This window comes from Periplaneta americana, chromosome 9 (assembly GCF_040183065.1).
Source record: "Periplaneta americana isolate PAMFEO1 chromosome 9, P.americana_PAMFEO1_priV1, whole genome shotgun sequence".
Taxonomy (NCBI): domain Eukaryota; kingdom Metazoa; phylum Arthropoda; class Insecta; order Blattodea; family Blattidae; genus Periplaneta; species Periplaneta americana.
In genome coordinates, this window is record NC_091125.1 from 83,855,572 (window position 1) to 83,881,106 (window position 25,535).

The 25,535-nt window shown below is 34.7% G+C and overlaps 1 protein-coding gene across 3 annotated transcripts in view; it reads right to left on the reverse strand.

Annotated features, from left to right (window-relative positions):
• The window catches only part of Fancm (FA complementation group M), an 80,211-nt gene that overhangs the window by 49,046 nt on the left and 5,630 nt on the right, over window positions 1–25,535 (reverse strand). For all 3 annotated transcript variants that reach the window (XM_069835133.1, XM_069835134.1, XM_069835132.1), the window contains exons 4-12: window positions 19,528–19,727; window positions 17,273–17,440; window positions 14,552–14,724; window positions 11,721–11,810; window positions 9,767–9,913; window positions 9,570–9,647; window positions 7,999–8,161; window positions 3,539–3,684; window positions 994–1,128 (exon numbers count right to left, since the gene is read on the reverse strand). In XM_069835133.1, coding sequence (XP_069691234.1) covers window positions 994–1,128; window positions 3,539–3,684; window positions 7,999–8,161; window positions 9,570–9,647; window positions 9,767–9,913; window positions 11,721–11,810; window positions 14,552–14,724; window positions 17,273–17,440; window positions 19,528–19,727 — 1,300 coding nt within the window. The remainder of the gene's footprint in view (window positions 1–993; window positions 1,129–3,538; window positions 3,685–7,998; window positions 8,162–9,569; window positions 9,648–9,766; window positions 9,914–11,720; window positions 11,811–14,551; window positions 14,725–17,272; window positions 17,441–19,527; window positions 19,728–25,535) is intronic.

A 25,535-nucleotide genomic window follows, 5' to 3' on the forward strand; every position in this document is an offset into this window, starting at 1 on the left:
TTAAACCATCACAACCATGAAAATAATGTTGAAGATAATGATGATAACAATGAATAAAATAGTTTTCATAGATATTTCAGTTCATGCTAAAATTGTTACACAAATAAATAAAACCAGTTCCAGAGTACAGAAGAACACCCAAAAGCATAATTCCGATCACATTCACTGTGAAAGGCTCAAAACACAAAAACCAGTATGATTTATATGGATTTTGTGTCAGTGTTGTAATAATAACCAGAGACACGTAAAGCAAAAAGTAGTATCAATGTAAGAATGACCACACTACAGTGTTCGTATACTGGTTTTCCACATCAAAGGTTCTAGATCAACTTTATCTATGATGAACAAAGATATTGCTAAGTAGTGTTTCCTACTATTACAATTTCAAAAGTTATCAGTACTTGCAAGGTGCCCTATCTAGCCAGCACGTAATATTAGCAATATTTGTTAACCAGCAAAAAAAAAAAAAAAAGAGAGAGAGAGAGAGAAACCCGCACACGCACACACACGCCTAAGAGTGCAAGCAGTAACTGGTGTTGTAAAATAGAGAAAATGGAAATGTAAACAAATAATTTCGGAGAAAATAGCTGGAAAATAATGATTAAGAGCAGGTAGATTTGAGAATAGAGCATAAAATAAATAAATAATATAAATTATTACGGAAGGGAATATACAATATTTAGTAGAAAAGCGAAAAATGGAAGGGAGACAGTCTAGGTATGAGAGAGAGAGAGAATAGAATAGGATAGGATAGATAGGGAAGAATAGATAGCAATTCATTTAAAACAGAATAATAGGAAGTAATCAGAAAATACTTGGCAAATGAATATATTAATAGAAAAAGGGGGTATGTATTAAAGGGATGGTGGATCGAAAAGCAGAAATGTGATGGTCCACCAAAACTATTAATTGCAAAGTAGGCTGACAAATAAATATATCATATCATATCATATGAGTGCAAACAACTGTGATATTTAGAACAAAGAAACCAACCTGGCAGAATATCATTACTCTGGTAACAATGTTCTTCTTCTGAAAACTGGTGAAGTGGTTGACAACTATTTCACGCAGCTTCTCCACCTTTGGATGGGAATATATGTATGACCCAGAATCCTGGTCACTGGCTGGCTGGAGAAAAGACATTAATGGCTGTTAATGGAAGTCTTATATAACTGTAGTAGAAAATTGATACTCAAAATTACACTTTTCTCATTCATTTTATAATATAGCTACAAATAATTTCTGGTAAGGAAATATGTGCTAATCACATTATGTAAATCACATTAAAAGAAACCTACACCACCTACAATGTATGGAAAGGGAGAGTGCTAAAAGTAGCTTTCTACTATATCCCCACAAGCAGTAGTGAGCAGGGTCAACCAAGATGTCAGTAAATAAATCAAGAACATCTTTCATGATGATGATGATGATGATGATGATGATGATGATGATGATGATAGTGGTAAGATGATAATATTAAAAGAAACTAATTTTGTTCGATATTACTTTTTAATTAAAGCATATTTATTAAAATAAATGTGATATACAGATACCTAGACGAATCTTTGCACTTGAAGTCCATTAAAATTCAAAGGCGAGAGGATGGGAAGCGATGAGAGATTGACAAGCAGGTAGTAACCTCAACAAAACAATCCGACCGGCTATTGTTCAGTTTGTTGCATGGCTTTGTTAAGTGTGGCAGTGCGGTAGCGAGTGAAAGTTAACTTATGACCAACATCTTCAGTTCAGGTAATCCTGCTAGTGCTATAACATATGCCAAGCACAAGATTGGTCCCGGTATCTGTACATTAATTAACTATATATTAATTCTTCCACAAAGATTGTTTTAAGAAATAAAATTTATCTCTGAATAATTTCTAGAAATGAGATACGTTTGAGAAATTAGAGAAGTGAAGAGATAATGAAATTATAATACTCACTGTGGCTTTGAAAACAGCTAAATCCAATTGCCTGACTAATTAATAACCGTGACCAGAAGGTAAAACGAAGTCGACAACCATAACAGAGAAATGGCAAAGAGTTTCAAGAAAGAAAGTATGAAGTACAATCTAGAAACTACAGTGATTTTATTAATCATTAAAACAGTACATAATTACTATTAATATTACTCAATGTTAAATTAGTGGTTTCACTCCAATAGTTGCAAGGAAACGTATAGGTTGACAACTTCAAATGAAACCCCGTAAAACACGCCAACTTCTGGAATCTCTCTCTTTCTTTCTTTTCTGTCCCTCGCTCCTCGTCATTCAGTCACCAATCACCCTGTAAATATCTGAGAGGGTGTGTGTGGGCATCGCGACGAATAGAAGAACCACTCTCCAGTATTACCACAATAATAGATTCTTCATTTTTGCCTCGACTGTCGGCTAGGAAGGTTCCATTATGCTAGCATTACAGGCAACTAGTCAACCTTTTAATGCTTTTGTTAGCAGGTTTGACCTGCAAGTACAGTGCATAGTGCTCTCTCCCTTCCCCCCGTGCTTTCTCACTAGCTCCTCCCGAAGACAGCCAGCGCTCACGTAGTAACTCGGTCAGGGTTTCAGTTCAATTTGTCAGTCTATAGGTGACAAGCATTGACCAAACTTAATAGTAGTTTTATTTTATTTATCGACACCTTCAACTGCAGAGAGATTATTCATCAGTGAAATTTAATATGGACAACAGATGGCCAATGAATTTTGCCTGGAGCCATCTACTAGGGACAGGGTTCTTTCACGTGATGTAAATCTACGGGACAATGGCTTTGCTCCCCCCCCCCCCCCCGAGAAATTCAAGCTAAATTTTCTTTAAAATTCATATCGAGTTTTGCAAAAGATCAAAGTTTTCATTGCCTTATAACTGCAGCAATAATAGACTTTTGCTAAAACTGATACTACAGGGATCATGTAACACAAATGCTGACACACAAACACCCACAAAATGTTCAATTTTGAAAATTTTGGCGGTTTTCATTTTACATTATTTAATGTAACCAATGTTGTTGTTTTTGTTAACTAATGCTGAGTTATTGGCAATAAAGAAAGCCATTAAATCTCTTATTCCCTAATATTTCTAATATATTTAGAGGAAAGGGCAGGACATTGTTGAACACGATTCTGATAGATTTCTTCCTTAAGACTGCACAAAGGACAAAGTGCTGAAGAAATAATTCCAATTTTGTTCAAGTGTTCTGACAAACAGTCAGTAAGTGAGTAATCGAAAGGATGCAACTGCACTTTTTCTTGGATACTCGGGAATTATATTTTGTCGTAAATTGAGACACTCTGTTATTATTTGAAATTTCGTAGATGTTTTGATATTATATCTTGATATTTTGAGTTGATTAATCCTTTAATTGTTGGAAATGATAAAGTTTAACCAATGTAATGTACCATATTAGCTATAATGAAAGGGCTCTGCCATTGGACAAAAAAAAAATTGTCACATTTCATTCAGTTCTACTAGTCTGCATAGTGTGACCCTATAAACACTGTACATGCGTACAAGTGAGTAACTCACAAACGAATACAAGACTTACCACAACCATGGAATGGTCAGGTTCGGGATCTTCTTCATTGTCGGGACCAAGCTTCTCCCTCAGTTGATCCAGCAACTCTACTAATTCCATGTCATTCTTCAATTGATAATGAGTGGTTGCATTACTTCTGCTCTCATTCAATACATCTGCCACATACGACCCCAAAACAAATAACCACATGCACCATAGTACCAAAAAGTTTAGACTTTACACGACAATACCTTATTCAAGTCCTCAAAGCAACACAAACAGTCCCTAATGATAACTTACTACGGTAAAACTTCATTTATACTTTTCTTACTTATATGTTTTTCACACTTATCCGTTATTTTCTGAAGTCCTGGCAAAATTCCTATACTTTCCACATTAATTTATTTCAATTATACGTTTTACATTTTTCTCACTTATACGATCCTATTTCAAACCCAGAGAGGTACAAAACTTCAATTACATATTCTAATTAAATTTTGCTCGAACTTAGTTTTGCTGTGAAAATGTAAGAATGCCAAAATACCGATTTATGGCATCCTAAATCCAGCAAAAAATTGGCAAATATAATACACAACTGTGCTAAAAACCACTCAAGATTAAAGTTATATTATCAAGACAGTTATAAAGGCACTCCCTTTCCTCTAGCTGTACATCACAATCATCCTCATTTGCAATATAAGAACTGGAACTTCCAGTCAACAGATCTGGGTTGGTGTCAGAACATTGATACAGTGACAAACGTCAAGCTACTCTTTTGTCAGTAATTATTGATAAATTCTTTTCGTTTAATTAAAGACGTGCAATTGTTGAGAATAATTATATTCATAAAATCTCACAATGAAAGAAAAAATGTTATTAAGTTATTCTCGTAGTTAAAAATATTATTTTTATTAGTAAATATTGTCAAAAATGGACAAGAAATTACAAATGAAAAGTGCGCAAAAGATGAGAAAACACGAACTCGGAGTGTCCATTTCTGTCAGTTGTTTCTCCACCATATCTCGTAACATAAATAAGCATTAATTTTAATTTGTTCGAGTCTTGAGTGTTTCGGTGCAATTATAATATGCACTCCAGTTTTCAAGACGACATTTTATCAAAAAAGGTGCGTACCATAAATACGGTACAATATGTATTCATTGTTAATATGTGGACAGCTCTGAAATTCCTGGAAATTCGAAGCTGCCCATTCTTGTCTCCGCACATGTTAGCTTCAGTAAATCGGTTAGGCACCTGTAGGAGAATCAATTAAGAGAGGGGAGAGAAGTAGGCAGAGAGAAGGAATGGAACATTTTAAACAATGAGAATCCAGGTCCAAAGCTGTGACCACGCTAATACAGCTATCCTAACATTCCTCTAAAATGAAAATATTTTGACAGTAGACTCAATCTGATATGACAAGAAGTTTCCTGATTGGTTTTTGAATTTCAATGAGTGAAAGAAAGGGGAAGTGTTTTTGTAACTGACTTATTTCTTTTAAATAATCACATATTATTAATGCTATTTCAGATGTAATTAAATGCAATTTCAGTTGAACGTTTTTCCTTCAGACTGCATAAAAATGTATACGTGAAGTTTCACCGTATTAACAAGGGACACTACAATCTCAAAATGCGATATGTCATTGAAAAAGATACCACAATGTATGGTTTGATGAGTGTGCTTAAACACACCGAAGTTATAGGCAAAGATGTTCAGTCATTTTTCCAAGAAATTACTTGCCAAAGAGTGTTGTAGGCAGCTTTCATGCTTACAAATCAGTTGTAGTTAAATTGCTAGAAGCCAGCATAACTTCATGAATGTGTAGACCAGTATGCATGAAGGCTCCAGTTCTAATCTCTCTATTTCCATTTTATTTTAACATTTTCTACTCTTGAATAATTTTTACATCATGATATTGATATTCTGTCATTGAATTTCACATGTGTGTCATAGGTTGGTATAAGCATGAAATATATTTAAATATACGTGAAATTCACTCCAGAACCTCAATCAGAGGCAGTAAAAAGTGTATTAATGTCATGATAACGTAAAAATAATAGTGTAGAATAAGTACGGAAGTATGAGAATTTAAACACAGCCCTCATCCATACTAACAGATATTGTTATCCATTTGATTATAGTGACTTCTGGTAAACGAGCTGCAATTGATAAGTAGTCATGAAAAAGACATTTTTGAAAAATTGCCTGACCACCTACACACCTAATCTAGGAATATTTGAGTTTACTCTTCAAATCCTACAATTCAGCCCTTTCTCTGGCAGCAGGATATTTAAATGCCATAACCTTTTCAACAAAATTAAAGCAAACTGCACATATGAAAAAAAAAATTATTATTTTCAGCTCAAATTCCATAAGAGAGATGATAAATATAGATTAAACATTCTGTCATAATTTTACAGTACTCTTTCTTTGTTTGATAATTACCAGAATGTGAGAGTTTATACAAAGCCATGCCACACTTTTAAACGTAATACTGGATTCTTTCCTGAGTCCTGGAATGAGCAAACTTTACACTTTCCCATTTAGCATAAGGGGCACACGTATATGACCATGAACATCGAGACCACTCTGTAGTCAAATCAGGATCCTTTACAGGCAGTCTTTCTCGAAGCAACTGAAATATTCAGATGTGACTGACTCTTCACCGCTGTGATCACCCATTTCTACTGTGTATTGCATGTGGACAGTCACTGCTTGCACACAGTACAACAAACCACCTTTGAAACCACACACTTTAGAAATATATTTCTGATTTGTTATAGCTTTTCTTTTAGAGAAATAAAATTATTCAGAGCATCTATCTGCATCATCCATTTCACAATTTTCTAACAGAGATAGTACTGTAGCATTTGATCTGCCCTATCAACACCCTGCATCAATTTACTATAATCCCCAATTATTTCTGGTTTATTCACTTTTTTTGCACTTCTGATTTCTTTTGTCATATTTTACAATTTTTGCAGTGTGCAGAATGATGTACAGTAGTGGCAAAAAAACTGGACCGACCCTTGTAGCTGATTTCAGAGCCTTGTTCACTCCAGAGCATGATAGACTGGTAACTAAGACTTTCGTCGTTCGAATTCTGCCTGGGAAGGAAACTTTTTTTTTGTTCCTTATTCAAATTTATTCCCAATACTTTTCGATTGCTGGTAAAATTCATGTTCTGGGAATAATAAGTTAATTAAGTAGTCAAATATCGCTGCAATCGAAAAGTATTGCGAATAAATTTGAATAAGGAACAAAAAAAAGTTTCCTTCTCAGGCAGGATTCTAACCACGAAAGTTTTAGTTACCAGTCTATCGTGCTCTGGAGTGAACAAGACTCTGAAATCAGCTACAAGGGTCGGTCTGGTTTTTTTTGTCACTACTGTACGTCTTCTATCTCTAACATCTCGCCAGATCTGCATAATAAATTGGCTCTGACAAAAAAAAAAAGTTGTTGCCAGCAGAAATTTGTTTTTATTCTCTCTCCCTCCGTTGTTCTTAATATTACTGAGAGATAGCGCCACTGCTTGCGACAAAGTTCAGTAAGGTTTGATGAGTAGATATATTAGTGTCAATTACACACACTGTTATTGTTGACATTAGATAGGATTTGAGGAGGGGATATATTAGTGACAAGTAGGCCAGTTGTCAGTGACAAGGTTAGGTAGTTTGGTAAGGGGATATATTAGTGACAAGGTTAGATAGGGTTGGTAAGAAGATATATTAGTGACGAGTGCTTCCCTTTGATATAATATTTTCATTCCTCAAATTATTCGATTTCAACGATGTTCTCTGAACCACATCATATTTCTCCTTCATTTTGCTGTGACATGTTCTGATAACTTAGAAAACATGCATTTTCTTTTAATGCATTACAAATTTCCTGTTATACTCCGTAAATCTTGCACTTGACTAGTTCAGTGAATTCTTAAAAAGTATAGTCTTGCAGTTTACTAGCAACATTTCGATTCTCTTTTGACATGTATGGCCCAGTGACTAGTGGCGAGCGTAGTCGACACTGCTGTACTGTCTGAATTATCCACTTGTTCTCAATTTTTCTATCTCTAATACAATGGAAATAAATTTCACTCAAAGATACATTACTTTTTGGGAGAGAAGTAGACAACTGATTATGTAGGATACTCCTTGTGTATATGTAATAGTCATAAATAATACATATAGCTTCATCCTAAAAACAATATAGTTGCTTCTGTATTGCGAAATTAAGAACAATGTAGAAAGGGACGAATTTGGGACTGTAATGTAAACAAAACCAGTAAAAAAATAAGAAAGTTACTTCCAGGAACTTTCTAAATTCCAACTCATAGTTGTTCTCCCAAAGACATCACTGTAAAGATTTTTATCGCCCTTTAAATATGTATCATCCTCAGATGCATCTGAACCTAAAAGCCTAGGACTTATTGGCAAGCATTGTAAAATATGCAAATTACCCCATACCTCTCATTAAATTTGTACACTAACCTTGCAAGAACTTGTAGAAAGAACGTAGACCATACATTGACAGTAACTCAAATGAGTGTGATAATGTTATCAGTACTGCAAAGGCAGACTCAATGATCCCAAACTGTTCTCTTAGAATATTGGAAGGTGGGTTCTGACGAAACATATCTCTGGCTTTCAATACCTGTGGCAATGAAGGAAGATTATCAAATTCAACTTATGCACCACCATACAATATGTAAAATAGTCGAGACAAATTTCGTACTATGCAAAAAGAATGTCATTACACAAACACGTTGAAAACAACGACATAATTTCAAGAACTTAAGTTTCAGTAACACTGCTTAATAACAACTATTAGATATTATCATTATTGTATTCATGCTTTCCCCTATAGAGTTAATATACTATAGTTGTAGACAACTTCATCATCCAGAGATGAATCTATAATGGGAACCTTTTTGTTATCGTGTCCCGACAGATGGCAGCAGGGGCTAACCCGGTCCAGGTCCGACAATATGGAGTCTGCTTTGTTTATATTGTATCCGAGATTGTGAAGTCTATTGACTGAATGAAGTTTCTGAATTACTTATAATTATTTTAACATCTGACTTGAATAGTAGCAATACTAATGCTAATTTTGACTATAGTAGTATTTTCACTATTTGCAGTTATTACACATGCATGATATAATATATAGGTTTGGTAGTGATATTGTTTTAAATTTGAGTATTTTATATTCCATGTTTAATAGGTACTATATTCTTCAATTACTACTCAATTTAGTAATGACGTAAATGTAATACTATAAAACTTTAGGTCTAGGAACATACCTCTGTACAAGATCTGCTTTCTTGCCATGAATTCTCGCTTTCCTTCACACTTTTGCATAAATTAATAGAGAGCGTGAAGTTGTATTCGGAAATAAACTTCCAGCAATGTCATGTAACAACTAACAACGAAGTAGAAGCACATTAGCACGCCATGTAGGACCGGGTTGGCCCCTGGTGCGCTCTGGTAGTGAATTCTGCTACTACACGCGAAAGGTTCCCATTGCACCAAAAATGATGATTGATAGAGAGAATTCTCTGAGAAAACCATCTTTCCCATAACAAATTCCACTACAACACACAGATTTCAAACTAAATGTCTGAAATAAAAGCCAATATCCTTGTCTGTCTGAACAATGATACACTCAGTTTCAGTAACATTATTGTGATTTAGATGTGCAGCCTATTCCAGTTTCTGGTCGTTATTTTCTGTCGATTAAAATAATGAAGTACTTTTTGGAACACAAAGGCTTTACACACAAGAGATCAGAATTTAAATTCCATGAGAACCAAATGGAAGTTGCAGTTGATAAAGGATACTGACGCAAGTTTTCTCAGAGTATTTGTACTTCTACCACCATTTCATCAATTCCTCCTTCATATTTAATTATTACTAATTATTACTAACCCATAATGCCAGACTTCAATAAGAAGCACAACAATACATATTATATTCACTAATACACAATAGGAACATTATAGCATAGTCGTCGTCATCTAGATGACTACTGCAAAAATATCAAGTTTCTACATAATACTTACACCATACTTCGAGACATCTTTCATGCCACCAAAAATAAGTTTCTTTTTGTATAAGATTGACACATGTTTATCTGCTATCTGAAATAAAGGATAATGAACATTAAGTAACTTCAAACAAAATGTCGTGCTTATGGTACAAGTTACATATATTTACATTAAGTGCACTGGAAGAAAAAGAGAGAGAAAAAAATACATACCCTCAAAAAATGTTCTGTCACACTTGACAGATAATCCCCAAGAGGCACAATAACAGTCTGCATATTCCGTTTGTGTGAAAACTCAATAATATCAGAAGATTCTTCATTACGAAGTTCTATGTGTGATATCAGCAAATTATTCACGACCTACAATCATTACTTACATTATTACACAAAAATCATCCAAAATGTTTTACTTCTATCACAGTGTAACTTCCATATTTAACAAATATATGCAAAGATTTGCAGATCACATTCAACACCAATATCCAAAAAAAATTCAGAAACAAGTAAAAAGTTATGTACGATCCTACATTGTTTATTGCCAGAAAAATAAAATACAAAGAAATTGCAAATTTACAACATTCTAGCACTTTCGTTCTCATGCTCAGGGGAGAATTCGATATGTAATAAATTTAAATGCACAAATTACAATAAAATAACATCTAAAAATTAATAATTACTCATAACAAACTATTGACAAACATTTTTAAATTTCAAACTGTTGGAGGTAAATAGATGTGGGTATCTCTTTATTAATTTGTTATAAATTCTAGGGTTGATATTACTACTATGGTTGAAAGCAGTGCTCGTTAAATACGGGGTTCAAACAAATGCATTATATTCATGCCTTTGGTTTAGTGTTTGTGAATACAATACTGTATGTGATCTGAAATATGTGTGATTTTATGTATAAAATTTAATAATACATTGATATAAATTTGATGTATTTTCAAGATTTTAAATTCTAAAAACAATTTTTTGGTAGGATAATCAATAGGTTTTTTTGGACATATTTCAATTATTCTTCTTAGTAATAAATCTAGTGGATTAAGGTTAGTTTTATAAGTACTATCTCATCCTAATATTCCCATAATGGGTTATAGACTGAAATAAGGCAAGGTCAACTGTACGTAATATATCCACTGGTAAGTACTGTATTTTCCGGCATATAAGACGCACTTTTTTCTTTGAAAATAGGTCTGAAAAACAAGGTGCATTGTATACGCCGATTTTCATTTTTTTATTACTGAAACAGTGATTAAATCGTTTAAGAAGTGTGGTATTAGTAATGCACTAGATGATACAGAGGACAGTTTGTTGTATGAGAACTCAGACTCTGATTTAAAAGAGGTTTCAAGTATTTCTTTATTCAGCTCTGAAGACGAATTTCTGGGTTTTCAAGAGGAAGGTTAATACGTGGGTTCCCTTTCCTAGTTAGAGTAGATAACTGTATTTCTTGAAAATACATCTGTTTACTTTTTGTTTGAATCACAATATATTTATTAAGTGATAAAGTGGTTTTTCTAAAATATGTGCACAAAAAAGGTGGTGCGTCTTATAGGCCGATGCATCTTATATGCCGGCAAATATGGTAATTTCGTTATATATAATTCTATGTAATTTGTTACAAAGGTAGTTGATATGTTTGCTCCGTTTCAGATGTTTATCAGTAATGATTCCTAAATATTTAACCTCTGAAGATTCATTTATAATTGGACAATTACAGAAAACTGCGGAACAACCTAAATTGTGTAGCTCCTGTAAGAAAACTAATACAAATATCAATAAAGACCATCTTTCAACATGTGAAAATATGCCACAGGTTGGAAAGATCTGATCGTTTTTAATAGGTTGGTGAAGAAAAATAGTTTAAAACCGTAAATCTAATGTCACTAGAAAACAAATAAAGAAAACAAAAAAACAGATCACAGGAATTTTCTAAATTAAAAAAAATTGATAATATAGCTGTCTACTTAATGCCAATATCTTGAAATACTAATTCAAAAGATAGTAGCAAATTGATTTCATTTTCTGACTGTTGTAAACCCATCTCCTTTCAGTAAAGAAAATATTTCTTTCACAAGTAATATATATTCAAATAACATACTTCCTTCTACTATCAATAGAAATGAGAATGTGTTTTTCAAATACAAAGTAACATTGTGCTAACCTGTATTACAGCTTTAATGTCACTTCCTGGAGTTGCAGAAAGGGCCAACACTCGAAATGTTTTGTTGAAAGGCAACAAGGCTCTCATCACCTTAAAAAGCAACACATGCATACCATAATATTCACATATTTGTACATCAAAAACAATCCTCTAATACTGCAATACATACAATGTTTGGCTAACATGACAACACACGCAAAGATGTTGTAGTAGTATTTTTATTTAACGAAACATTCAACTGCAGAGGTTATTCATAATAGAAATTCAATGTGGTCGAAAAATGCCAATAAATTTTGCCTGGAGCCCTCTATCAGGGACAGAATTCTCTATGGCACGGAACTCAGCCTTACTTCCCTCCCAGAAGAACTCATGCTAAATGCATCACCCTCAGACAGGTTTGAATCTCTGATCCAGTGACCAGCATGGTAATCACAAAACCACCAAGCAAAACTAGAAGCAAAAAAGCTGGAATAAAATAAACTGAACTCTCTTGAATCTCATATGGTACAACAATGTGTTGTGAACTCTCCCTGCCATCCAGCCTTACATTCCAATGCCAATAAGTTCACTTGCTCCAGTTGCTTGTACACAATCTTTTCTGTCCCTCACTGTCTACTGACTATGTCCCTGACCAGTTGAACTTTTGGTTTGGGAGTACAGACAGACACTCACCAGATCTTCCCCAATTTATTCCTTGAACAGTCTCTATTCATAGTAATTTTTATAAGACCCAGTAAAATTAACATAAATCCCTTTGGGAGTCTTCACAGACATTACCACTAATTTTCTCAAACTTTTTTTCTCTGCCAATTCCAAAATTTTTCCCAAATATCGAACTCAAATGTTATTTCCTCTAACTTTCACTCCTCAGCATAACACAGTTTGCTTTTGATCTTAGTGAGGGATGTGGGATAAAAACTTGAGTCATTTAATGAGATAGCTATACCAACACCTTTGTCACAGAAGTTTGTCTCAGACAATGGATGACATGTTGATAAATCACCCATATGCTTACCACTCATGGAAAAAGTTGATAATCATCAATTTCTCATTTTCAACATGACTGTTACAGACAAAGAAGTAAGATCCCAACATTTTCATTTATTTCAATATTCGAGCTTGAACAATTCCCTGACACAATGAAGATTTACATATGATAAGTAAAGCTAATTTGCTATCTACAACCTGAGACTCTTTTTACATAAAATCAGAATAAAAGTTTTAATTTTTGAGAATGGATTGTATAATGGTATACCCATGCCACTGTAACTATGCACTTGACAGTTGTATTGGCAATACTTCCTATGAGAAAGTCTTCTGAACCAATCAGAACAAATAATTTTTATCAGCTACTGCTGCTGCATGGGGCATTGCTGTGTTGTCAATTTGCTACATGCGCATTACATGATGTTACTACCACGTGCATAATTTATGTGTTAAATAAGTTACTGTAAATAATTTGTAGCACTGATGTGAAATGTCGCAAAAAAGACTCATGGAGTGAGAATCCTTAGCATAAAGGCATAGCATTAAACAGTCAGGTGTCAGAATTGGTGTGAAGGACTTGTAAGCTGTTGTATAGTTGTCATTGTGGCAATGTCGCATCTCTCGCCACACAAAGCTAACAGGTGCACAGTTACAATGGCTTGGGTAGAGTCAAGTTTTTCCTCCATCCCTCTCAGCTGTATTATGACTTTCCCTATCTGGTCGAGAATTGCAGGCCAAGCTTAGATAAGCCTGGAAACCAGAGATTATCATCCTTCCCTGCTCCTTTGGTCGACAATCATAAGAAAATCAGGCAAGTCTTGCCAGCAGAAGCTTGTTTTCTTAGTCAACTATCACGGAAGAGCCTGCTGAGCCTCGATAGAAAAGACTAATGTTCATTCTGTATCCCATCTTTCTATTAGTTTCCTGTCTGTTAGAGATACAAGGCATGCCTACCCCTCCTCCTCACAGATACTCTTACATTCATTCCTCCCATCAGGTGAGTGAATGGGGACTACAAATATTCAGAATAAGTCATTATGGTAGTCAATCAATCACCATTACTTTGTCTAACCTCGTCATCAAGCCCCCTACCATCTTGTTGACATTCATCATACTAGTTGAAGACATTTTGGCCAAACTTATGCAGATACACAATCCATCAAGTAGTTTAGGGGAAAAGACTACAGACAGTACATCAAAAATTCTATTTTTTAGTTTCCAGACTTGTAGGAAACTTGCAATTCGTAAAAAAAAAGTCTACGTCAACTTTTTAATTATAATACATTTTATCTACAAATTACTGTTATTTTCTCGAATACCCAGGCACTTTTTTTTTCCGAAATATACAATTAAAAAATATAGATGCGTGGTTTATTTCGAATAAAGTTGGCAACACTGCCTGATTTTCCTCCTGTGCAACTCCTAAGGTGGTAGTGCTTGCCATTATCTTCCTGTGCAGGTACTTCAATTGTTAATATTGTTAAATGGTGTTTGAATTAGCAATGCATGTATCAAAATCAAGTTCAAGTGTGATAAGTGTGTAGTATGGGTTTGAAATGCGTCCTGTTCAAGGATAACATTTATTTATTTTAACTGAACGGTATTTATGTTTAATTGTTTTTAATTTGTTGTGAATACATTTGTATAAAGTTTTATTTTTATTTCCCTCCCCCCCCCCCCAAATGTGGGGTGAGCAACTTATTCGAGAGTGTGGGATATTCGAGAAAATACAGTATATAATGAGGAGGTGATGGTGGTGGTGGTGGTGGTGGTGGTGGTGGTGGTGGTAACAGTAGTAGTAGCTGTAGCTTTCTACAAATGCTGTTCCTAAGAACGCAATATACCTGACAATAAGAATAGTTCCCCAAAGCTTTGTGAGCCTCATCCACTACAACACATTTGATGCTCAAAGCAGGACAAATCCCACAAGTCAGATCATTGCTTAAAACGTGTGGTGTCAGGAAGAACACTCGCTTCTCATTCCAAGCCATAGCTCGTTCCGTAGGTGACATGGAACCTGAAACCATCAATATACATATCACACAAAAAGGAATTTAAAAAAAAAGAAAAAAAAGAAAAACTAACCCATGAAATTACAAAAACTGAGTCTCCCATACTTGTCTCTTCCACTGCAATTCATCCATTTACTGAACTTACCTTTCTTTGTAAACCTGGATTGATTTGTGTGTTTGATGTGAAAGTTAACATTATCTTTTTACTCTCGTTATGTAATTTGTAAAGTGAAAATACTGTGACGTTATAAAAATTCGATTTCAAGTTCATGAAAAAGTTTTCAGCATCTCTCATACTGAGAAAGTTCTTTTAGATATGCCTCTGTTTGTGAATATCACTTTTTTTGTGAACTATTGGAGGAATGTTCAAATTCAGTATATATGAGTCAATTCAACCAGAAGGACGAACTTGAAATACAACTGAAAACTTAAGTGGTGTCTGTTTGAATAAATAGCAGAGTGGCAACTTTATTCACAACTAGTTTAAATCATTTCCTTTCAAAATGTATTTTTACATAAGATAAAGTCGTAAATGAAGTTATATAAATAAAAGTCCCCAAAATTTCTTTGTATCACATAAATTTATTATTATTATTATTATTATTATTATTATTATTATTATTATTATTATTATTAATCTAACTATACCCTCCGGCAAAAATTTTTAGGCTTAATATCCATACAACTATTTGGCAAAATTAACATACCCAATGGGGGAAAAAAAAATGGGGGGGGGAGGGAGAGAGATTTCATTTTTACAATATACAGTAGAGCATCAATTATCCGAAGCAATTGGGGACAGGAGGTGTTCGGATAACTGATTTTTCAGATAACCGATCATTTACAAAAACAAACTGTACTGGTGTCATAGGAGTAGTATGAAACAAAGAAACACTGATATTAAACATGAAACTGTACATATATATTTTGTATCACACGTCTTAGATATAAAACAGAGAACTGACTAGCCTAGTTTGACAAGTTCAAAACGGCCATTAAAGTAGGCCTACAGTTTAGGAAAAGAAGTCCTTTTTTTTTTTTTTTTTTTTTTGCTTCAGAGCTGAGACTCTTTTTCTTTTGCAGTCAAATCTTGCAAACAGCGCTAGCAAAACTTCCACATGGCACAAGCGTAAATTTGAATTTGCCAATTGGAACGCTTTCGGTTAACTGATGTTTCGGTTGATCGGTATTTGCATAATCGATGCTCTACTGTATATAATTTATTATATCTACAAACTCATGTCCCATGGATTGTTGGTCCCAATCATCATGGCATCCAACACCGTAAAGAAAACAAGAGCTTGTTACGAAACTCCAATACAAATCTCAGAAGTTAACAATGAAGAACTGCACGCATTGTATTCTTCACCTAACATAATTAGGAAAATTAAATTCAGATGTTTGAAATGGGCAGGGCAAGTAGCACATATGAACGAATCCAGAAATGCATGTAGAGTACTAGTTGGGAGACCAGAGGCAAAAAGATCTTTGGGGAGGCCAAGTTGTAGATGGGAGGATAATAAAATGGGTTTGAAGGAGGTGGGATATAATTGCAGAGACTGAATTAATCTTGCTCTCCCTCCATCCCTCTCTCTCTCCCCCTCCCCCTTTCTCCCTCTCTCTCTCAACCATTAGGCATTAAAACAATGGGACTCAGCACTAGAATAGAATGTGCAGAACTACAGTATGTCAATTTTTAATTCTTCTCATCCTCCTCCACTCACATTATATAAGCAGTTTTTGATAAAGTTCTGAAATAATGCTTTCTGTTAACACGTTAAACAGAATCTGCAATATACAAATAAATAATATTATAATGTCTATTCTAACTACTGAGAATAGACCTTTACATTGAAACAATCCATATTTGAGAACCATAATCTTGTATTTATTCTAAAAACAAATTTGAATCTTTGCTGGTAGATAACCACAAAATATATAACTTAACTCATATGTACCATGTTACCTAAAGAAAAGTAATTTTGTATTTTGTTATTTACTATGAAAGTGAATGAATACAAGTAGTAATACCAAGTTGGAATCGCTTGACCTTGAGGTTGTTTTCCACATAAGCAAGTGGTACTATGGCTTCTGCAGCCTCAGTGTGTGATAAACATAAGAAAGGTATAACACGTTTGTTTGACAGTGATTGACTTTACACGAAAGTTTAAAATAATTTAATTAATCATAAATTAACTGTTTTCTGAGCAAACGAATATACAGTAGTGACATTTAGGCCTACTTTGACAAGTGACGGAAAATGTTTCACATGAAACAGAATGTATAACAGTGGGTGGAATCGTGTACTGAGAATCGGTGGCATGAAGCTGCAGCCAATCAAGCCTATTTCAGTCACATGCTATTGTTTACTGTGGGATTATTCTAATAGCGAAAATATTATAGTTTTTGTGTGTGTATGATGTAATACATAGATTAACTACGACCTTGTTAATAGATGTGAAAAACAGCCATAAAATTATTTTAAAAATCAAACTTCAACAAACACACAGATGTAATTGTGAATATATGTTGCAACAACTTGTCCAAACAAACCTGTCATCTCAGCAGTATCTTCTATGGGTATTCCCATTACTTTGTAACAGGAACTAATCTGTTGATTTACAAGTGGTTTAGTAGGAGCCATGAAAATCACTTTTCCTTTAGGAAACCACCGATAGAAGTTGTACATTACCACTGCTGCAATGAAGGTTTTGCCAAGACCTGTCAAAAGGCAAAAAATATGTGTAAAGTAATATTAAAATGAGTTAAAGAATCTGCAACTTTATGTAGAACTAGAAATAATTCAGTAACTTGCAAGTAATTATGTATAAATCAACTCTGTTAAGGATCATTAAACTGATGTAATTCATAGTAATTCCGTATTTTACTTATGTGACACAGAGCATTGAAAATACAGTAAAACTTCATTTATACGTCTTATGGGGGTTTGAAGAGAAAAATGCGTAAGTGAGAAAAACGTATAACTGAAATGACATTTAATTAAACAACTGAAATAGCATTTAAAGACTACTGTATATGGAGAGAACGATTTGTCAATTTACTAAAATTTCCACAAGAGAAATATATAAGTTCACAGTTAAGCCATCTTTCAGTCTTTAACACAGTACTCAAATTTATTTAGAACACATATTCTTGAAGAATGTAAGATTATTTGTAGAAAATCTTAGTTGCTTAGAGCAAAAGCTGGCTGATAGATTACATTTCAAACTCCAATCGTCAAAATTTTATGACATTGAATTACCTTGTTCTTCCCATGTGATCCTCATTTAATAACGTGTTATTAAAAAAAATAACAGTCATTTTGGACTGCTTGTTTCTAAAGAATAAAGCATGCCCTCATATTGTGATAACTGTTCCATAATTTGTTGAATTACATCATGGTGTGTTACAAAATGTTTCACTGTTTCTAAACCAGTAGTGTGTCATTAAAGGACACAAGATTGTTGGAGGTAAGCAAGGGCAGCTTCGAATTTCAAAATGGACCGCATTTTAACAATAAACACGTGCTGTATTTTCGCATTCTTATAAACTCATGGCAGACCTAATTTCGAGCAAAATTCATTTAGAATGGGTAAATAATGTTTTGTATCTTCTAGGGTTTAAAACACGATTGTATAGGTGTAGAAAAGGTATAATTGAAATAAATTAACAAGGAAACTAAACAATTCTGCCAGGACTTCGAAAAAAATGTACGAGTTTGAAATTATAAAAGAAGTTTTACTGTATATTAAAACTATCAGAAACCGTCATTGGCATGATTAACATCGTAACATCAACCTGAAAATAATTCCCAATTAATCTTTATAATGTATAAAATTATTAAAAACGTGCGTGTGTGTGTGTATACGTGTATGTGTGTGTATGGGCGCACGTAGACGGGCGGGTGAGCGTGCGTGTGTCCAATGAATGCCTACCCAGTTCACTTGCGTGATTCGGGTTCCGCATATTGCGGATAGATGGCAGGACTGTGACCCATTTTCAATTTTGTACACCACTTCGGCAATGTATACATGATGTGTATCTGTGAAGAGTTATGTCATGTAATAGGGTGAGTGTATGTGTAAGTGTTCGTGTAAGTGTAGTGTAGGGAATGGGTGATAGTGATGATGATGAAGATGTGGAAGGGAGAAGGGGAAATCTGGTGCCGGCATGTAGCCTACTCCTGTCGAATAGCACCATAGGAGCTCCCAGGCTTAACGTCCCCATCCGATGGACGAATCACTATCCACAGTGACATATGCCTTCTCTTCATATGCACTGCGGAGATATTTGGGATTTAACCCAGGTCTCTTGGTGCACTATTTTCTCCTAGTCCCGAGGTAGAAATTTTACATGAAAATTTCTGACCCCACCAGAAATCGAACCCGGCTGGCTAGTCTGGAGGCAGACGTGGCTACCGCAGAGCTAACTTGGCAGACTTATTAAAAACGAGTTTGTTAATAAAGCTTTGTTTCAATCACCAGAAAAAAATGTAAGAACTTTCAAGTGTTCAAACACGTCCAGTCCATGATAATTATGATATAAATAAACAAAAACACCACCCCAATTAGTTTTAAAATCATATACCTCAAGACTAGTAAACAGTATTCTTACACAAATTTAAAATATCAAATTATCTGTCTTCAATAAAACTTCTCATTTTATTTTCCAGTCCACTCTTTGTTCTCCAATGTAAATTTCATACTCTATTACAAACCATACCACACGTCTTTCAGTTTAAGTCTTGATTGAAACACCAACTCAAAAAAATAATTAATAAATGAAAGTTTAATTGAACAAATATTCACCTGTGGGCAAACAGACCAACGTGTTCTTAAACAAAGCACTCCTCACTATGTCATACTGGTACTGGCGCACTGGGTAATTGGTTGGATAAATCCAATTGTTGCCTGATGAAAGGTCAAATCCTTCTGCGTCTTTTCCCTTGTACAGAACGGAATTTCCCAGAGATCCCAGATTAGAGTCTGGGAGGTGCATATTAGCATTGCTGCAACACACACATTTTAAAAGTAGCACAGATGTTGCAGTTAAATAAATGGTATTATCTAAATGACATACCTTCTAATCACATATACGTAGGCCTAAGTGCTGTGCAGTAATTAAAATTATTAATGTTTTATATAGATTGGACAAATTTCGTTGAGAAAATGGCACGTCGTTGACAAAAATTTACAACTTCTTTGTTTTGTTTAGAGTAAAGTTTTACCATGACTAACAATACTTCTCTTTCAGTGTAGGCTTTCACGGCCGGAGTCTATAGATGTGGATTCATTTTCCAGGCTGAGAGGCCGTGGTCTATTAGTTTGTTTTATACCAGACGTTTCGTCTGCAACTGCGGCAGACATCTTCAGTGGAGTGGTATCCGAGGTCGCAAGACTCTTCTCGGCGTACCTGAGGCAACTGATCCTGTGTCTGGTTGTGCGGGCGTATTTATAGTGCGGCTCGCGTTCCGAGGCCTGTTGTCGCTGCGGTCCGCGCCGCTTTGTTCGCTGCTCCCGTTCTGGGTTCCGTCCTTTTGTTGTAGTGGCTTCTTATCTGTTCTGTTATCCTAAACAGAACAGATAAGAAGCCACTACAACAAAAGGACGGAACCCAGAACGGGAGCAGCGAACAAAGCGGCGCGGACCGCAGCGACAACAGGCCTCGGAACGCGAGCCGCACTATAAATACGCCCGCACAACCAGACACAGGATCAGTTGCCTCAGGTACGCCGAGAAGAGTCTTGCGACCTCGGATACCACTCCACTGAAGATGTCTGCCGTAGTTGCAGACGAAACGTCTGGTATAAAACCAACTAATAGACCACGGCCTCTCAGCCCGGAAAATGAATCCACATCAATACTTCTCTTTGATTTCATAGCCTAGCAGTGAGGTTGAGTAGTGACCTCTCATTCACAAGGACTGATATTTTACCAAGTTTATCATATTGGAGTAAACATCTTCAAATGTTTATTTTGACTGAGCTACATAGAATATAAAGACGAGTTTTGTTGTGTAACAACTTTTTTTTTTTTTGCTAAGATTTTTAGTATGCATAGCTGCTGTGGTGCTGGTGCAGTGTTAAAGAAAATGACAAATTTCAAAGGTCCGGAGAAAGCAAGCTGTGTGTTTAAATTTCATGAATAGAGCTAGGTATTTTATGATGTAGCATATATTTTTTGCTAAGACTGATATGTTCCTTAAATATATATAAATGCTTGTTATGAAAAAACTAATTGATTTAAAGTACTTTGTTAAGTCATATTTATGCATATTTGACCATTTCTATGTGATAGAACATATTTGAGTAATTTAATGGTCATAGTCGACAAATTTTCACTCTTTCAAGAAGTGAAGAACTTTTCTCATACAATTTCTTTCCTTCATGTTCATTTGAGATGTTAAATTTCTCAGAATTACATATCGCATTTTGTCTCCTGGAAAATGTACCTTCTTCCCCTATTTCATTCAAATTCACAATATGGACTTTACCGTTACATACCAGTGAACAAATATTTGTGTAGGCCTATTGTTTCGCGACAAGCATGTAGCTACTGGAGCTTATCTTTATAATCTGGGTAACAGACTGTAGACAAGGGTCTCATTGAGTTATAGAATCTTGTTGAAGTCGGAAGTGTGTGTATATAGTTGAGGAAAAATGCCAAAAGCAAAGCAAAGTATTCAAGTAAAATTAAAAGAGTATCTCAATATGGTGAGAAAGTGTTTTTGAGTGAAGGGAATATACTGTATTGTAAACTGCACATCATAAGAGTAACAGCAGAGAAAACTTTAAAGTTGAACATCATGTGAGAACAGAAAAACTCAAACGTGGTGTACAACGAATTGAAAATGGAAAAACATTACAGCAAATGCTCCTAAAGAAGTTTCGCCAATCTTATTCACCATTCTGTGAAGAACTTTGTACAGCCTTCCTTTGTGCTGACATTCCCCTAAGTAAACTGGATCATCCAAAACTTCGTGAATTCTTAGAAAAACACACAGGAAAATCTCTTCCCGTTTCTTCCACAATAAGAAAGGATTACATCAGCTGAAGCTATGAAAAAACTATGCAACAGATCAGACAACGGGTTGCAAATAAAAAAAATATGGGTTTCAATTGATGAAACCACAGACTCTACAGGAAGATACATTGCAAATGTTACTGTGTGAACTTGGAAGAAGATGGTCCAAGCGAAAATTTTCTAATAAATTGAACATTTAGAAAAAGTCAATTTTACCACCATTAGTAAACTCTTCGACAGACAGGTCTATGGATCTCATATTGCCCGAAGGCATTCAGCATGACAATGTACTGCTCTTTGTAACAGATGCTGTGCCTTATATGGTGAAAGCTGCACATTCACTCAAAGCATTATATAGTAAAATGGTGCATGTGACTTGTTTGGCTCACGTCTTACACAGAGATGCAGAAGAGATTAGTAGTTAATTCAGTGAGGTTGATAAATTAATTGGGTGTGTCAAAAAGGTCTTCTTGAAAGCCCCTTCACGTGTTGCATCATTTAAGTTGGTAGCTCTGGACATTTCCTTGCAGCTTTCTCCCATTTTGACAAGATGGAGGTCCTGGATTGATGCCTGCAACTATTACTGCCAGAACTTCAAGATTGTGAAAGCATCATTGATTCATTTGACAGCAGGGAAGTCGCTTCAATTAGACTAGCCCCAGAATTAATGTCTAATTCCGACATTTCAGGCCAACTTTCATATATCAAATCCAATTTTTGGTTTCTTCCTGCTGCTATAACTGCTTTCGAGCGATCAAAAGTGCCACTAGTGAAGCAGATAGAACTAGTGAAAGGAATAACTTTGATGTTTGTGGTAAAGTGGGGCAAAGGGTAACATACACTGTGTTCCATTTCATTGATTTTGTCGGTTGAAAATTTTTCTCTTAATGACTCAGAATAAGATTCAAATGATATTGCCAATTTTAAATATGCTCCTCTTGTGTCAGCTTAAGCAGAAAGAAGTTTTTCTAAGTACAAGGCTTTGTTGGCTGTCAATAGGAAATCTTTTTTATTTGAAAATTTGCACAAAGTATTTATTGTATACTGCAACTGAGGACTCAAACTGAACTAAAAGAAGCATGCGAAAAAATCATAGCATATGCCAACTACTGATAATTTTAATAAAATCAAAAGCATACTACAATATCAAATTCCATACATTAGTTTGCTTCTCATGTGCATTTTATTCTTTAATAAATAGCTCATTGTCATAAACTGATTTACTAATTTATTTTAAAACTGAAATTATTACCTAATTATAACATTGTTAGGTCATATTTTCTATGTTATAGTGCATATTTCTGGAATTTTTAGGTCATAAGTACATATTTTATACTGCATATTTTGGAGATTTTAGGTCATAAAAAACCTAGCCCTATTTATGAAATTGAAGTCTGTAACAAGTGTTCAGTGATGTTTCCGTACTACTCACGGAGAGCAGGTGTAAGGAAATAAATTTATAATTCATGCAAATCATTTGTTCAAACTGGTTATTTCTGTGAGAAAAAACACATAGGAAGACCTGTGAATTGCATTCAGGAAGTGTTCAACAGAGTCCACAGAAATCATCAAGGCACGCAAGTAGAGAAATGGGCAATGTTTCTCATTCCACAGTGTGCAGGATGTTACACATGTGACTGTCACTCAGACCACACCAATTTTAGTTGTTCTAGAAATTTCAGTCTAGCAATAATCAGTTGCAGTTCAACTTTAGTGTTGATATGCTGAACCAACTTGAAGAAAACTGTGTTTAACAATGAAGCTACAATTCATGAAATAGGCAAAGTCAATCATCATGTAACTTAGTTACATAGAATTCTGAATCAATGAGACAGTCCAAATTACAGTATAACCCCTTTTTAACGAATCTCTGAAGGACTGCTTTTCTTTTCCGTAAATAAGGGTTTTCCTTAAAAGGGGGTTTACATAAAATGAGAAGGAAAAGCTAAAATAACTAGTACTAACATGTGTGTTATATACCAAACATTGTAATCATTTAATTAAGCCTACAATTATTATTTACAATACATTTCATTATAATATTTTCTAACTCTTCAAATAGTGATGCACGAATGTTTTTGGATTTGGTTGAACGTGAATCACACTGTAACTAAGTAGTGAAAATTCATTTTTTCTTCTTCTTCATTATTCCCCATAATAAAGTAATTGGCAAACCATGTTTTTTTGCCATATGTGGTAGTGTTATCTGAGAATTAACCTCGACATCCCTTATTATTTTCACTTTCAGTCAGACAATTAATTTTCCTCCATTTAGTTGCCATTATAACGATGCATAACAGCATAAACTAACAAAAGACTTAGATACAGGATCCACACAACTCGCAAGAACAAAGCAAGCAAAGCAACCACTCTGTGAAAGCAATCCAAAGCAAGACCATAAAGAATGGTAAAGAATAATGCTGCTGTGTGGCACTGCATTACTATCGACTGAGAAGTGCCATTGAATATGCTGGTACTATTGATTATTGAAAGTAAAATAGATATTTTGGGCTTCATTATCACAAAATCCACTTGAAAAGTATTCCTTAAAAGCGGGAATTAAATTATTCTTACAGTAATGGGACTTAACAGATTATTCTTTAAGAACGGAGTTTTACTGTACATGTTTTGTTTTATGGACCATTTTATACTGTGGAATCTTCTATCACTGGCACTGTCTATCTCAACAAGTTGACAAACTTCCCTATTCCCCAGATGAAAGTGGTTAGATATACTCCACTATCGCAGAGAAGTCATGAATTTTCTGGCTGGAACTTTTCCACAATGATGAATTGGATGCTGTGGACACATTACATGGCCACTCAGATGTCCAAACCTGATGCCAATGGACTTCTGCATTAGGACTTTGTAAAAGATTATGTTTATGCTGCAGAATATAAAACAGCTACGAGAGAATAACAAACCCCTTGCTTTGGTGGTTGAGGAGTTCTTGAGAAAAGTGTGGCAAGAACCAAAATTTCTATTGGATGTATGTCACACGAATAGTAGAAGTCACAATGAACATTTATAGACATTCATATAAACTTGAAATGTTACTGACTGACCTAAATGCAATCTGTCTTCAGACTAATATTATATTGGATCTGAATCATCTCCAGCAATGTCCAACCCTTGCTCTAAATCCATTGTGTATGGGAAATATTGGAGAGCAAGAGAGTTAATGGCTTTATTGCCAAGAACTCAGCATTAGTTAACAATGACAACATAATTGTAAGTATTTGAAGTTGTAAATCATTCTATTAGACAACACTGGATCATCAGTACATATCATTTTGGTGCAAATGTTTCCTAGAAATACAGGTATGTTAGTTTTTCTTACAGTAATAAGCTTTCTGTTGTCGAGTTTACTTTAGCGTGGAGTTTCAGTGTTAGTGAGATTAGTTTGGAGAAATGTAAGATTGAAAATAGGCTACCACATTTAATATCTATGCCTACAATAGTTATTTTTAAATAAATTTTTATTTCGTTTACCATGTAATAAAATTAATTTTCATTAGAGGGTACAATTTTACCAGTAAAATATTGTTCACTATGTAGATGCAGCCCCATCTGGTTGATAAACACATTTTTGGTAACTAGGCACTAGAGGTTTACAAAGTTTCAGCTGACACTGTTTCTTATGCAAGATAATCAACAGCAAGTCTGTCAATCTTAATTGCCAGTTTTCATTATTTTCTCTGAACCAAACATTCTTGGTCATATAGCCTACAATATTTGAGTCTCATGATTCCAAATACACTTTTTCTTGTGCTTCTTCTCTCCTCATTGTATTT